Here is a 16,247-nt window from a genome sequence, read left to right as displayed (position 1 = left end):
TTGGCTCTTTTTAGCTCTTTTTCAGCAGAATAAAATATTTATGAAACTATCATACAGTGAGAAGTGGATGTCAATTTAGACTAATATCTACCTATATAGTAGGTGAAGAAAACTCCTTTTGACCATGTTTTTCTTATTGAGAAACTAGAAATTTTTTATTCAGATATTAATCTAATTTCATTTTCCCAGTGAAATACTAGTAAACTGTCATCAATTTTTCTCCATATCCTCTTAACACTTGTCATTTCTTTTGGTGGATGTAAGGTGATGCCTGATGGTGGTTTTGATTTTCATTTCTCTTTTTTTTTTTTTTTTTTTTTAAAGATTTTATTTATTTATTTGACACACAGAGAGAGATCACAAGCAGGCAGAGAGGCAGGCAGAGAGAGAGAGGGAAGCAGACTCCCTGCTGAGCAGAGAGCCCGACGCGGGGCTCGATCCCAGGACCCCGAGACCACGACCCGAGCCGAAGGCAGCGGCCCAACCCACTGAGCCACCCAGGCGCCATTTCTCTGATGATTAGTAATGTTGCACTCCTCACATGTCTCTTGACCATTTATATGCCTTCTTTAGAAAAATGTCTCTTCAGGTCTTCCAGCCATTTTTTAATTAGGTTATTTGTTTTTTAGGAGTTGCATTGTATGAGGTCTTTATAGAATTTTATCTATGAAGCCCTTATAATATATGTCATTTACAAATATCTTCTCCTATTCAGTACATTTCCTTTTTATTTTATTGATATTTTCTTTCACTGTGCAAGCTCTTCTTATTTTGGAGTAGGATCTACTAGTTTATTTATTTATTTTTTTAAAGATTTTATTTATTTATTTGACAGAGAGAGAGAGATCACAAGTAGGCAGAGAGGCGGGGGGTGGGGTGGGGGGAAGCAGGCTCCCCGCTGAGCAGAGAGCCCGATGCGGGGCTCGATCCCAGGACCCTGAGACCATGACCTGAGCTGAAGGCAGAGGCTTAACCCTCTGAACCACCCAGGTGCCCCAGGATCTACTAATTTAATTTTGCTTTTATTTCCCTTGCTAGAAGACATATCTAGAAAAATGTTTCTACAGCTGATATCAAAGAAGTTACAGCCTATGTTTTCTTCTAGGAATTTTTTGGTTTCACATCTGACATTTAGGTCTTTAAGGCATTTTGAGTTTACTTTTGTGTCTGGTGTAAGAAAATGGCCCAATTTCATTCTTTTGCTTGTCACTTTTTAGTTTTCCCAGCATCCACTTGTTGAAGAGACTATCTTTTTCTCATTGCATATTTTTGCCTCTGTTATTGTATTAACTGACCATGGAAGCATGGGTTTATTTCTGGGCTCTTTATTCCATTCCATTAACTTAAGTGTATGTTTTTGTATGCCAGTACCATACTGTTTTGATTACTACAGCTTTGTAGTATATCTTGGAATCTAGGATTGTGATATCTAGATTACTTCTTCTTCTTTTTTTTTTTTTTTTTTTTTTAAGATTACTTCATTTTTAAAATGATTTCCAAGTGGGGTGCCTGGGTGGCTCAATGGGTTAAAGACTCTCTGCCTTCGGCTCGGGTCATGATCCCGGGGTCCTGGGATCGAGCCCCACATTGAGCTCTCTGCTCAGTGGAGAGCCTGCTTCCCCCTCTCTCTCTGCCTGCCTCTCTCCCTACTTGTGATCTCTCTCGTCAAATAAGTAAATAAACTCTTTAAAAAATAAAATAAAATAAAATGCTTTCCAAGTGTTATTTACTTTGCTTTTATTTTCTTTTCTAGCTCTACATTAGAAGGGTTTCCCAGACATAGATCAATTCTTTGGATTTACTATCATATATTTTATTCATATCTTCCAAGGCTGATTAAAATCATGGAATATTTTTATATACTTACAAAGTTTATAAAAAAAATAGATTGCATATGGGGGTGCCTGGGTGGCTCAGGTGGTTAGGCGACTGCCTTCAGCTCAGGTCATGATCCTGGAGTCCCAGGATCGAGTCCCACATCGGGCTCCCAGCTCCACGGGGAGTCTGCTTCTCCCTCTAACCTTCTCCTCATTCATGATCTCACTGTCTCTCTTTCAATAAATAAAATGTTTTAAAAAAAATAGAATACATATATATACCACACCTTTTTCCATTCATCCGTCTATGGTCATCAAGCTGTTTCCATGGTATGGCTATTGTGGACATTGCTGCTATAAACAAGGGGGTGCATCTGCCCCTTAAAATAACTATATTTGTATCCTTTGGGTAAATAACTAGTAGTGTAATTGCTGGGTTGTAGAATATCTCTGTTTTCAACATTTTGAGGAACCTCTATAGTGTTTTTCAGAATGGTTGTACCAGTTTTCATTCCCACCAACAGTGTAAGAGGATTCCCCTTTCTCCACATCCTCGCCAACATCTGTCATTTATTCAGTTGTTAATTTTAGCCATTCTGACTGGTGTGAGGTATCTTACTGTGGTTTTGATTTTTATTTTCCTCATCCTGAATGATATTGAGCATTTTTTCATGTGTCTGTTAGAGGATGTGGTATATATTTATAAACATAATGGAATATTACTCAGCCATCAAAAAGAATGAAATCTTGCTATTTGCAATAACATGGATGGAACTAGAACCTCTAGAGCAAGCAGGCATACCCTTCATAAATGCCTAGAAATGGTGAAAACATACTTCCAAATAAGAACTCTGTTAGACATAAAAAATATCTACATTTGCTTGTTAATGATTTATTATATATCTCTTATTAAAGTGATTTCTAAGGCTAAAAAAAATTCCCTCTTCTACTTGAAAATGTGTGCATATTTTTCTAAAATATATATTTGTATGAAAACAATCTAGGACAGATAAATCATCTAGATCTCACAGCAGGGCTTTGTCAAATAGAAAATTTGTTCATAATTATGAAATATTTACATAAACATGAATAGGATATTCCAGGTACTTTGCTCAGTACTGACAAAGACAAAAACTAAATTGCTTCTTAAATCACTTGCACATTGATTAAGGATATAGACAAAAAAATACTGTTGCTTAACATCATAGCAGTAGTAAATAATGTTATACAGATTTGGATGAAGAATAGCTAACCCAGTATACATTCAAAGGAGGTAATTTGTGCAAGCTATTTAAAATATAAATGAGTAGGCACACCTGGGTGGCTCAGTGGGTTAAAGCCTCTGCCTTTCGTTCAGGTCATGATCCCATCTGGGATAGAGCCTGGCATCAGGCAGACTCTCTGCTCCATGGGGAGCCTGCTTCCTCCTCTCTTTCTGCCTGCCCCTCTGCCTACTTGTGATCTGTCTGTCAAATAAATAAGTAAAATCTTAAAAAAAAATTAGTGAAATATTAAATATTTACATATCTATTTTTACATTTAATTTAAATCATTTTATGTGTGTGAACCTTCTATCTCCAAACATATCTCACACTACTATAGGACAGAAGAATTTTTAATAGTTTACATAAATTGCTGGTGACAGGAAAACACACATATACACACTAGATGTTTAGGAGATGCTGAGTCTGTGTATGGGTGAGTATGTGTGTTTAGCACGTTTTAGTCATAATCATGGCCTAAGATAATGAAAGCCATGAACATGTTATTTTACTCTTTTCTATTTTTGTTTAGAATGATATTTTTTAAATCTTTTAAATCTAATTAGGACTGTTCCTGTATGGCTAAGATTGATAGTCAGCTGTTTGTACGGAGAGATAAAAATCAGAAAGGAGATGGGACACTTAGCTACAGGAGGATAAGAACCCCAATCCTGACTCCTAAAACATCTACTCTAGATTGTGTTGCTGTTTAATTAAATCAATAGCTAGATATTTGCTGGGCCCACTGAGTACAAGCAGTGTGTCTCTTTGTGTTCAGTCTCTTTCCTGTCATTACCATCTTCAGGTTTCTATAGCTGTTCCAAAACTGCCGAGTTGAGCTTTCATTGTGGCAGAAATTGCTCCTCAGCATTGTTTCTCACATAGTTTTGCCTGGATCAAATTTCTAATCTGCTGACTCTTCAGAGAGTACACAATGGGATTCATTAGAGGGGGAACAAGAAGGAAGATATCAGCTATGACAACTCTAACAACTGGGGAAACATTTTTGGCAAAGCGGTGAAGGGTGGCCAAGGTGACAATAGGCACATAGAAGATGAACACAGCACAGATATGGGAGATGCAAGTGTTGAGGACCTTGAGGCGGCTGTTGTGTGAGGCAATGCCCAGAACAACTTTTAAGATCAACATGTAAGACAGAGAAATGCATACCAAGTACAATAAAGATGTAAGAGCCACAAACAGTCCATAGATGACATTGACCTTGTTGTCAGAACAGGCCAGATTCATGACATCCTGGTGGAGGCAATAGGAGTGGGATAGAAGGTTTTTTCCTACAGAATTTTTTTTCCTACAGAATTTCAGTCTCTTTAGAAGAAAGGGGAAAGGGAGAACAAACATAATACATAATGCAGCAAATACAAGGCCAATTTTAGTGACTCTGGCACTGGTCAAGATGGAGGTGTATCTGAGAGGACTGTAGATGGCTATCAAGCGATCGATGGACATGATGAAAAGTACTGATGACTCCATGGCTGAGAATCCATGAATGAAGAACTCTTGGGCAAAGCAGGCATCAGGAGAAATTCCAGTGGCATTGAACAAGAAGATTCTCAGCATGGTTGGAAGCGAGGAGATGGACAGCCCCAGGTCAGAAAAGGCCAGCATGGAGAGGAAATAATACATAGGCTCATGCAGAGAGGTCTCTGTTTTTATGAAAAAAAAGGATGGTGCAGTTCCCCAAAATAGCAAGGAGGTACATGAAGCAAATGGGGATGGAGACCCAAATGTGAGCATGCTCCACCCCTGGAATCCCAATGAGAAAGAAGGTAGAGATTTCCACTTCCGAGGTATTAAGGAATGAATGTGAGGAGATCATTTAATTTGTGTATAGGAATGTGAGGGCATCAGAATATGGCATGAATAGATTAGTTCAGTGTATGCTTTAAATATTGGTATAAATCTTGGGATTGCAGCTTTTTGGTATAAGGATTCTCAGCCTGGGTGGCTCAGTGGGTTAAGCCTCTGCCTTTGGCTCAGGTCATGATCTCAGGGTCCTGGGATTGAGCCCCACATCGGGCTCTCTGCTCAGCAGAGAGTCTGCTTCCCTCTCTCTCTCTGCCTGCCTCTCTGCCTATTTGTGATCTCGCTTTCTCTGTCAAATAAGAAAATAAAATTAAAAAAAAAAAAAGAATTCTTAGATTAAAACAATATATTTTAAACTACATCATTAGGAGTAATAGCATGACCCATATAGATAGGATATCAAGAGAAACATGAATGCATGTTAATCTACACAATTAATTGCCAGCAGATAGTTATATATAATGCTTTTTCTGAGCTCATCGTGCATGAAGGAAGCAGTAAATTCCACAACCTCTATTTCTTATAGCAACTTTTTAAAAGATAGTCCAGCCTTTTAGTTTGAAGACTGTTTGGAAAAATACAGGATCAAAGAAGGACACCACTTAATAAATACAATTGCATTTATAGTTATTTTAGAGTATTAATTTTTAAAAACAACATTCTTTCAAAAAATGGGGCTAGCAAGGCTTAATATCCACATCCTGAAAGAATGAAGGTAGACTTGTATCTTATAGGTTGCATAAAAATTATCTAAAAATATATTATAGAGCTGAAACAAAAAATAGCTAAAACAATGAAAGTCTTAGAAGGAAACTTAGGTAATAAGATTTGTCAATTGAGGTTGTGTGCTCTGTGGTATCACTGATATTCTTTGTCCTCTTTTCTGACTTCATAGGATTATATATAAGCAGATATCATTTGATGTACACTGACACAACTAAATGAATGAAAAGTTACACCCTCAATATGGAGGCCACTATTTACAAATTAAATGATTAAACGAAACTTATACAAAAACTCATCTTCACACCATTACTTAAAATCCATGGACTCATAGTTTTTTGTTAGAATCATAACACTGCTTTCCATTCATCATGAGAGTGAAAATGTAAAGCAGATATTTAAAACTATGAAGAAGGATGCAGAGTTAGGACAGACTATGTTATCCTTCTTGCCTCCTTACCAACACCCTCTGCAAACTCAGGAGTCTCTCATGTCTGTACACCAATAACTCAACCATTCAGCAAACATATCACCCCAGGGCCAGCCAGGTTCAAACACCTGGCTTTGAATTTCTCTGTGCTTGATTCTGGCCTAGCACTTGACTGTTATCATTTAGCAGGACTCTGGACTAATACCATGCATTTATGGAAATGCTGGGCTTTTTAGAGGGTTAGAGTAATGGCATCCATCCTAATCATTCAGCAACCACAACCAGGCCGATACTGTGTGAATTTTTCTGCTTGAGCTGGTGCAAAGGCAGCTGGTAGCTATGAACATCTGGAAGCTTACCAGTAAGTTGAGAAGTTGTTGGAGCCACATGTCAGGGTAAGGAGGAAATGGAGATGGCATGCAGTCCCCAGAATTTCACCGCTAGGTAGGCACAACAGTCTATCTTGACCTGCAGAGTCTAGTCCTGCCTCCCTGTTTCTTTCCTATTGGCCCAGAGAACTTTGAGGGTTTCAGCTCAACAGGCTATACCCAGAGAAAAAGAAAACTCCCTGTAGGTGAAACCTCAAAGGGGACTGTAGCCCAGGAGAGTCATTCAACCCTTACTTGTAAATGACAAGAACTAATCCTTTGAGCAAAACACCCCTTATGCCTTCTTTGCTTCCTCTGGCAGAATATGCTCCTGTCTTCAAAGATCAAGAGCATTATGTGAATAATCAGAATAATTTCACAGTTTGTGATAGCCATGCCTTTATGCGTCTGTCTCTTCCAGTGAACTTTACTCCCTTAAACTTATACTTGTTTCCTTCTACAAATTGACAAATTTTTGAAAATTTAATTTTCATCTAGCATTTACAAAGATGGTAGTTTTTCTTTAAGAAAGTGGATATGCATTTTATTTATTTATTTAAATTCCATTAGTGTATAGTACATCATCAGTTTTTTATATTATGCTCAATGATTCTTTGGTTGCGTATTATACCCAGTGCTCCATCAATTCACTTGCCCTCTTCAATGCCTATTGCCAAGTTATCCCACCCCCCCACCTACCTCTTTTGCTGCAACAAATTGAGGGTTGCAGAAAGATGGCAGGTTTCAACAGCACTCACGCTTCAGTGTGGAATTTTATAAGCATAGAGATTTCTAGGCCTACTCCAGATTCACTGAATCTCTTTCCTTGATATTCATGGTATAAGGATAAGTTATTTTGCATGATTACTATGTTATATGTCAGTATTGATTTCACTATAAAATTATGTTTATTGATTTGTATACAATAGATATAACATTCACTTTCCTTATGTATAGGATATATCACCATCCTTAAAGATTTTTTTTTTAAACTTTTTTTTTGGTAATAGTTTTATTATCTTGTTTTCTTGTTATGGAAACAACCAAATTTACTTGTCAGTTGCATTATATGTATTATGAACTTTCATTAGAATTTTTATATTTGAATAGTGTAAGTAAAATTAACAATGGCCATTTTAAGATTAATGTAACACTTTTACTTTAGCTTAAAGATCTTAAAACGATAGATGTTTTTTGTTTGATGCATTATGAAAGCTGTGCAATTAGCAACAGACCAGAATTTTGTCTTTAGTAGAAAAGGACCCAGCCAGAGTTTGTGGAAAATGCCTGCACCAAGTACTTCAAACTTCAAAGAATAGACTATTAGGTAACTTCCAGACTATTCCAGTGGGTTGAGTGGTGATTTCCAGGACGCTTTTCAGTCAATAGATGATAGCTTTATGAGACGGTAAGCCCAAGATCCAAAGAAACAAAAATTAATTGCATAGGACTGAATGAACTGATGGTTAACATCCTATTATGTTTGTTTGGAATATTGTTGATGTTATCTTATGTTCTATTTTCTGAACAAAGAGGATTTTTCTCTTAAGATATTTCTAACCAATTTAATCCAGTAGATTCTGCTTTTGTAAAATGAAACATTTTGATGTTGTAGTTGATTGTCATTGAATCCTCAGAGTTCAGCAATTCCCATTTAGTGTGTTTCTTTTTTTTTTTTTAATATTTTATTTATTCATTTCACAGAGAGAGAGAGCACAAGCAAGGGGAATAAGGGAGGAAAAGGGAGAGGAAAAGCAGAGGAAAAAGAAGAGGAAAAGGGAGAAGCGGGCTCCCTGCCGAGCAGGGAGCTGGATGTGGGGCTGGGTCCCAAGACCCTGAGATCATGACCTGAGCCAAAGGCAGACACTCAATAGACTGAGCCACCCAGGCACCCTAATGTGTTTCTTTTCATGACAATGTGTACTTGCCAAGGTCCAAAGAACCTGTCCTCTCTTTACCTAGGATATACTTTGAAGAATTGGCTGCAACCAAGGCCTTTCCTGGAATGTCAAACTTGAAAATGTTGCTCATTTAATCAGATATGACTAGTGACTTTTAGGGAACTATAACTGACTGTATAAAATATGTGCTGACAAAGCCCTGTGAAGTAAATTAGCCTGTTTCTTGACATATAGGCATAACCCTTAAAGCTGGTAAGAGAGGTCACGTCCATGGCAGACCAGGATCCTGGGATGTTTTGGGGAGTCTAAGAAAAGAATATATTGCCCAAATGTATATATACCTGATGGAATAATTTGATGAAGACAATTTCTTTGTTGTAACTCCCTATCCTGAGCAGCTTTTGAATATCCAATCTGATTCTGTATAGAAATTTCCAGCACTGAAAACTTCAGAAGGCTCATTTGGCATATTACCATTCTTTTTGCATCTGTGTAAATAATGAGGTAAAATCGAGTGAAAACCTTATTTTGTGATCAAGAATAATCTTTCTTTGAAATTGTACTTTATTTAAAATGGGGGAGACTATAGGGAAAAATCTGTGTTTCAGTGGAAAACTACATTGCTTAGAACACATTCTTATGTGTTATTTGATTCTGAGTATTGGGACTTGGCATTTTCAATCCCTTTGAGCTATTTTCCAACTCTGAAAGTTTTAGATACTAATAGCAACCAAAGTATTTCATGTAAGTAGACCTGTAAATAAATTCTATCTGATCGATGGTCAATAGGCATGTGTCCCACGAAGTAGAAGAGACTGTACTCATTTGCAAATTAATGTCAATATTCCTGTCTATAAAGGTATCTTTTATATGGGGTCTCCTTTGACCTGGTTGTATCATTTGCCTGGTTCTTTCATTAAAAGTGAGTTAAATTTGGGGCCCCTGGGTGGCTCAGTTGGTTAAGTGTCTGACTCTTGATCTCAGTTCAGGTCATGATCTCAGGGTCATGAGTTCAAGCCCCATTCTGGGCTCCATGCTGGATGTCGAGACTACAAAAAATGATGAATTAAACTAGATCTCTAATGGATGTTCATTTTATGTCTTTGAGAGAGCTGTAATTTTACCTTTTTTGAAAATTAGTCTTAATCAGGGTTTACATTCTTGCATGGGAGAGAGACAAATCATATACAGTATAATGAGTTAATGGCATTAGGTAGAACTCTCATAGAAACCTTGAAGACAGGAAACTTTCTATCCTGCATAACATAGACAGTAATATTTTAATGTTCAAGAAGGAAATATTGAAATAAATGATGTCACGGCTGGTGCGACAAATCGACCAGGAAACGTGAGGGTAAGAGGATGGTGAAAAGAAGTTCAAGAGACAAAGAGATGGGGACAGGAGGAGCACTGAGAAGGATGTCCAACAGTGCCAAGTTTATTCAGGGCAACGAGGCATTATATAGCTAACAGAAATAATTACAAAGAAGTGTCCATCATTAGCTAATTATGAAAGAATTTGTTACATATGCATGAAACCCTCCAGACCTCCTCATTAACTTCTTCTCAAGGTCTAAATGCAGATCTTCCAAGACCAGTGGTCTTTGTCTTCAGATAACAATTACAAAGAAGTAACAACAAACCTGAGAGTGTTCTTTGAGCTGTGCTGGAACAGCAAGGACCAGTAAAGAATTTATGACCCCACCCAATTTGCTCTCATCTAACTAGTAAATGTGTGGGAAGTCATGTAAGCGAGCGCACAACACATAGAACAGACCCTCTCTCAGTGCTACTCAACTTTTCCATCCTAATAAGCCTTTTGTTAGGCTATTAGGACTTTAAAGGAGATACAAGTCAGGGCCTGGTTTGGTCCTCATCTCAAGCCTTATCATGGCCTCCCACAAAATGAAATGGGCAAATGACTTAAATTCTCATGTTTTTGTAAACTCTGCATATGTGTATATTTGTTTTATTGGTCTTGTGCATGTACATATTCCTGCCCATTTCAATTTTCATTCCTGAGAGCATAAACATATTTCATAAAAGTGAAATCTATGAGTTGAAGAGGGCTATTTTATTATTTATTTATTTCTTTCCAGTGTAACAGAATTCATTGTTTATGCACCACACCCAGTGCTCCATGCAATACGTGCCCTCCATAATACCCACCACCTGGCTCCCCTGACCTTCCTCCCCCGCCCCTTCCAAACCCTCAAGATTGTTTTTCATAGTCCATAGTCTCTCATGGTTCCATCAGAAAGGATGAATAGCCAACTTTTGTATCAACATGGACGGGACTGGAAGAGGACTATTTTAAATGAAGAGGAAATCCTCTATCATTTCTGATCAATATCCATGTAAATGTACACTGTTAATTCTCAAGTAAATGTATAGACTAACTTTAAGTACGATAATGGCAAGCATATACTATGCTCATAAGGCTGGTTAAAGCAAGCTGGGTGAAAATAGACCATTAGAATACATTTTATGTTTATATATGAGCCCTAATCCAAAATCCCAAGCCAACATATTGGTAAGACTGATTCTTCAATCTTAGTAAGCATGTTGAAAGATGATATTGTAAAGCAATTAATATATGGTGTGATTCCTTACTGATTTGTTCTGCTTGTTCTGTGTCATGTACTTACTGAGTTTTCAATGTGGTCAAGCATCCCTGTCAGCTATTTTTCTGACATAGCTTCCCTAAAACTATATTTCTTATCTGTTGGCTTTTCACACCGTATGTATACAATGGAGTTCATCAATGATGGTACTGATAGGAAAACAACAGCCATGAGGATCTTAATGATTGGGGACCTATCTTTGGCAAAGTGGTAGATAACAGCTAGGGAGATAATGAGAACATAGAAAATGAGCACAGCACAGATGGGGGAAACACAGATGTAGAGGACCTTGAGCCTTTGCTTCTGTGATGCTATGCTCAATACAGCCTTCAGTATCATCATGTAGGACATGAAAATAAATATTAAGTCTAGAATGCCTGTGACAGCCACAAATAAGCCATAGATGACATTGATCTTGTTGTCAGAGCAGGCCAGCTTCATGACATCCTGATGGAGGCAGTAGGAATGGGAAAGGAGGTTCTTCTTACAGTATCTTAGATGTTTTAGAGTGAAAGGGCAAGGGAGGATCAACAAAACATTTTTCAATGAAAAAGCAAGTCCAATTCTGGTGACTCTGGCACTGGTCAGGATGGAGGTATATCTCAGGCTGGCAATGGCAATAAAGTGATCAAAGGACATGATGAGAAGAATTGATGACTCCATAGCTGAGAATTCATGAATGAAAACCTCTTGGGCAAAGCAGTCATCGGGGGAAATCCTGTAGCGTTGAACAAGAATATCCTTATCATGGTAGGGAGAAAAAAGAGGGATAGTCCTAGGTCAGAGAGAGCCAACATGGAAAGAAAATAGTACATGGGTTCATGCAGAGATGGCTCTGATTTTATGAAAATCAGAATAGTACAGTTCCCCAGGATGGCAGCAAAGTACATGAAGCAAATAAAGATGGAGACCTAAATGTTGGCACGTGCCATCCCTGGGATCCCAATCAGGTAGAAGGTAGAGATTTCAGTTTCAGAGGTGTTGAAGGTGGACATAACTGGTAGATGAGGGAATCAAGATGAGAGGCTTGGGAGAGTCTCAGATGCCTGACTCTATCCAGTTTCAGTCATAGAGATCTTTGTGAATCCAAGTGATATGTACATTTCTTAAGTATAAGCCTAAATGGAAAAAGATAGGGAAAGAAGTCATCAATATCCAACTGAAAACAAAAACTGAGAGAAAAGGAAAGCAAATTTATATCAAAATTAAATCTTATAACAGATACAAGTTATAATAGGTATAAGTTCTATACAAGGACTGATTTGTCAATTAAGATAATTATACATGTGCCTCTTTTCCAATTTGAGAATTGATCCCTTCACTTTTTAATGTAAATATTTTAATGTAAATATTATAACTTACATACTGTTAAAATGTCAATTAATTTACATAAAATTCAGAGACAATAGAGGAATACTGCAGATTTTTGTTATAGAAGCCCATATGATCCTGTCTGTGCCGGCCATTCTCTTTTTGTATCCTTCTTTCCTACCATGATCCCTGAGTGCCTCATCATCTTGTTTTGCCCCCTTAACCATGTATGCACCTCTGTAAAGAAATCCTTCAGTAGACACTCCTCAACTGACTTCCTCATGTGCATCTGTATCTTGCTGGCTCATGTTCTCTCATTCCCTTTTCTTCTCTTGTCTTTAGGCTATTCTTATTATCATTGATGTTCTGCAGTGCCACATGCAATACATGGGTGGAGATTATAATGAACTTATTCTGCTTGTCACTTAATATTTTCAATCTGAAGAGTCATGTATTTTTTTTTTCAATTTTGAATATCTTCTGCCATGAGAACTTCCAACATTGCCTACTAAGCAATTTATCTAGCTGGAACATGTTGAACCTTCTCAATCCAACTTCCTAGTTGGATTGCTTCATAACTTCAAACTCTTCATTTGTTTTTTGGCATTTTGATGCATTCTTCAGTACTACTCTCTTATTTACTAATTCTGTTTTCATTTGTGGCTGGTCTGAAATGTATTCTACTATTGAGTTTTATTTCATTTCTCTATTTTTCTTTTCCAATTTATATTTTTATTTTCAATTTATATATACTTATGCCCTCAGAATTTTTCATTAATTTTGTTGTTATTATGCTGCCTTCAAGACATGAGGATCTTACGCATACCTGCTTCAAAACTCCTTTTAAATTGTTTTAGTTTTTCTTTTTTCATCAGTGAGTATTGAAATTGTAGAGTTTCTTTATCAGTATTAGTCTTGATATATGTTTTAGAATTTTACTTGTAATCTCACCTTGAGTGGAAACTTCCTTGTTCATCTGATGATTTATTTTGTTTATGCCCCACGATTAGATGTAGCGGTTGACTCTTCCTTCCTTGTTTGTCAACTGTTCTTTTTATAATGGTAAAAGGATATTGTTCCAAATGAGAGATGAGTACAGTTTTGCCCTTCCCATTCCCACCCACCAACACTCACCAACTATATCAAGACTTAGCTTGTGGGGAGTAGACTTGGGCTGTGACAACACCTATTTCCACTCCCCACATGGATTAACAGCTTCATGTACCAAGCAGGATAACTTATATTGGTCCCTTGTCAAATACAGAGCACTATCATGCTGAGTCCCATGTAGGTGCTGAGCTGCCAATCATCAATATGCTTCTAGACCAGCAGCCACATAGGTCTGTGGATTGAACTTCACAATTATATGTTTTTACATGGCATCTCATTATCTATCTATCATCTATCTATCTATCCTCATTGTCTAAGTATCTGTTATCTATCTATCATGTATTTTCTATCTATTTGTCTATCTAAGGAGCATGACAACCATCTTTTTATTATCTTTATATTTTATTTATTATTACTGCATGTTTGGCATAAAGTACAAATTGACATACCTGATTCAGCTTACCACATGTTGAATAAAATTCTCCATCAAAACTTCAATACAGTTTAAAAAATATAACCTGTTAGATCTTATGCTCAGGAAAAGTTGATTTTTTTTTAGAATAGTTTGATCATGTGCTTTTTGGAAATAATGAGCTAATCTAATTTATTAAATAACACACTAGAGCTAATTGCAGGCTTCTTCATCAATCTTTGTCATGAGGAATTTCATAATGTCTTTCAGATCTGAACTCTTTAGGCTATTTCTTAGTACTTCCATTCTTATCTTTACATACATCTTCAACCATTTTGCCATTATTTTGTCATGATGTAAAACTCGTAAAAACTCATGTTTCCTTTTTTTCTTAACTATTTCTTTTCTGCGATTTGTCTGTTCTACGATCTCAAACAACAATCGCTGTAATCCACCCTCAGTTCTTTCTGGGTTGTTTTTGCTTCTTAAACTTTCATTGTCCTCTGGATGGATTTTCTGGACTGAACCCCACCTCCAATTTCTTATATGTACTTTCCTCTGCCCAAACTACTTCCATCTCTGGGTTGACTTAAACATTTTAGTGACATTTATTCCCCTCAAAAATGAGATGTTTAGAAGATAGACAATTAGAGAAATGCCTAGGAAGTTTTAGATTATACAATAAATGATATTATATATCTCCCAAACTTTGTAGGTTGTTGAAAACTGGGAATTGTTTTTTGACATATAGTTCTCTTAATGTAATAAAAAATTATTTATTGATAAATCAAGAAAAAGGGAGTAATAACTTTTTCAATGAGCACATTATTTATTCTTCACTATCAACCTCTACTTCTCCAAACATATATATATGTGTGTGTATATCTATATCAATATAAATACATATATCTATATCTTTATATATATATCATATATCTATCTATCTTTAGAAAATGCTATACTGGGGCTCCTGGGTGTTTCAGTTGGTTAAGTGGCTGACTTTGGCTCAAGTCATGATCCCAGGGGTCCTGGGACCCAGCCCCACATTGGGCTCCCTGCTTAGTGAGGAGCCTGCTTTTCCTGTGGAGGCTGAGAAAAATCGAGGCCATCCCACCTCAGGTTTAGCCTTAGCATAACATAAGTACAGCCATCTTAGCTCCAGCAGCCATCTCAGACCCCTGGTGCCCAAGGACTGAACTTTCCCCCACCCGGCTTTGGTTCCAGGAATCCCCACCCTGCTTTAGTAACAGGAACCCATAAATAGCACTGCCTTAACCAAGCTCGGGGTCCAAGTCCCTACTCCCACTGTGTCGGGTATATTTGGACCCAAGCTTAAGCTTGTCAAATAAACCCTCCTGTGATTGCATGGGTGCTTGGCTCCTTGGTGGTCTGTCGGACGCGAAAACTCGGGTACAACACTCCCTTTCCCTCTGCCCTGCTTGTGTGCATGCTCTCTCTTTCTGTCAAATAAATAAATAAATTCTTTAAAAAAAAAATCAATGAGATGATATATTAAAAAAAATACATACCTCTCTGGAAGGGGTATTTTATTTGCCTTAAAGTGTGACATTTTTAGAGAGTCGGCAGGAAAATAAAACACTGTACAGGAACATTTCCAGTATGTTGTTTCCATCTCAGAAGGGCCTACCCAACCCAATTCTGTGCTTTGCAAAAATGTAAAAAATGCAGTTTAAGGAACAGACACAGAATGTCCTTAAAGGATGGGGTTTAAATAAAGTTTACTATTTATATGGAAGTTGTTAAATAAGGTTGTTTGTCATGTTATTTAAGTTAAAGGTAGAGCGCTATTCAATGTAGTCAGGATGGTGTCCTTGGGACAGCTTCAGATGCTAAACATATTCTAAAACTGAAGCAGGCATTAAACAGAAAAAATCATGATAGCTTGCCAGGGGAAAATGGTATGTATCTTAATGTTATTGACTGATAAGATCATGAGGGTTTTTAGGTACTTACCAAGGTGTTGGCCACTGCATTTATACTTCAAGATTAAAAAGGAAATGAATGCAGGATGAAGCCATCCCAATCCTGGTTGTTAGGCACAAGGTTATTCAGGACAGTCTGATTCTAGTCCTTCTACCTGGCTGCCCTTTGAGCATAACAAAGGCCTCTGGGGATGAGAACTCCGGAAACTGTCCAGAAGGAATAAAAGTCCTCAAATGAATTAATTCAAGCAGTGTTCAGCTGAATTCCCACTATGCATATGAATTAGCCATTTATGTTTAATGCCCTAGGAGACTTGCCCTAGGAGACCTCTCCCATTGAATCAAGCAAAATTGATTTCTCTGTCACCTGCAATTACAGAGTCTATATGTGGGAGACATACAGATTCCTCTTTGGGAGGAGTGTCACATTTTATTTTTCAATGTCCTTATATTTGTGTCTATAATTGGGTTTTCATATTCAGTTTTGCTACTGCTGATAAATGCAATCTGTACCTTGTAAAA

General features: G+C 37.3%; 1 protein-coding gene and 1 pseudogene across 1 annotated transcript; both read right to left on the bottom strand.

Moving 5' to 3' along the window:
* Positions 1-3,943: 3,943 nt before the first annotated feature.
* On the bottom strand, positions 3,944-4,916 carry LOC123948764 (olfactory receptor 51A7-like). The gene is given in 2 exon segments (XM_046015919.1): positions 3,944-4,759; positions 4,761-4,916. Coding segments are annotated over 2 exon segments (972 nt in total).
* Positions 4,917-11,002: 6,086 nt separating this feature from the next.
* On the bottom strand, positions 11,003-11,944 carry LOC123948763 (annotated as a pseudogene).
* Between the last annotated feature and the right edge of the window lie 4,303 nt (positions 11,945-16,247).

Source organism: Meles meles, chromosome 8 (genome assembly GCF_922984935.1).
Source record: "Meles meles chromosome 8, mMelMel3.1 paternal haplotype, whole genome shotgun sequence".
NCBI classification, from domain to species: domain Eukaryota; kingdom Metazoa; phylum Chordata; class Mammalia; order Carnivora; family Mustelidae; genus Meles; species Meles meles.
This window is presented reverse-complemented; position numbering and strand designations above follow the sequence as displayed.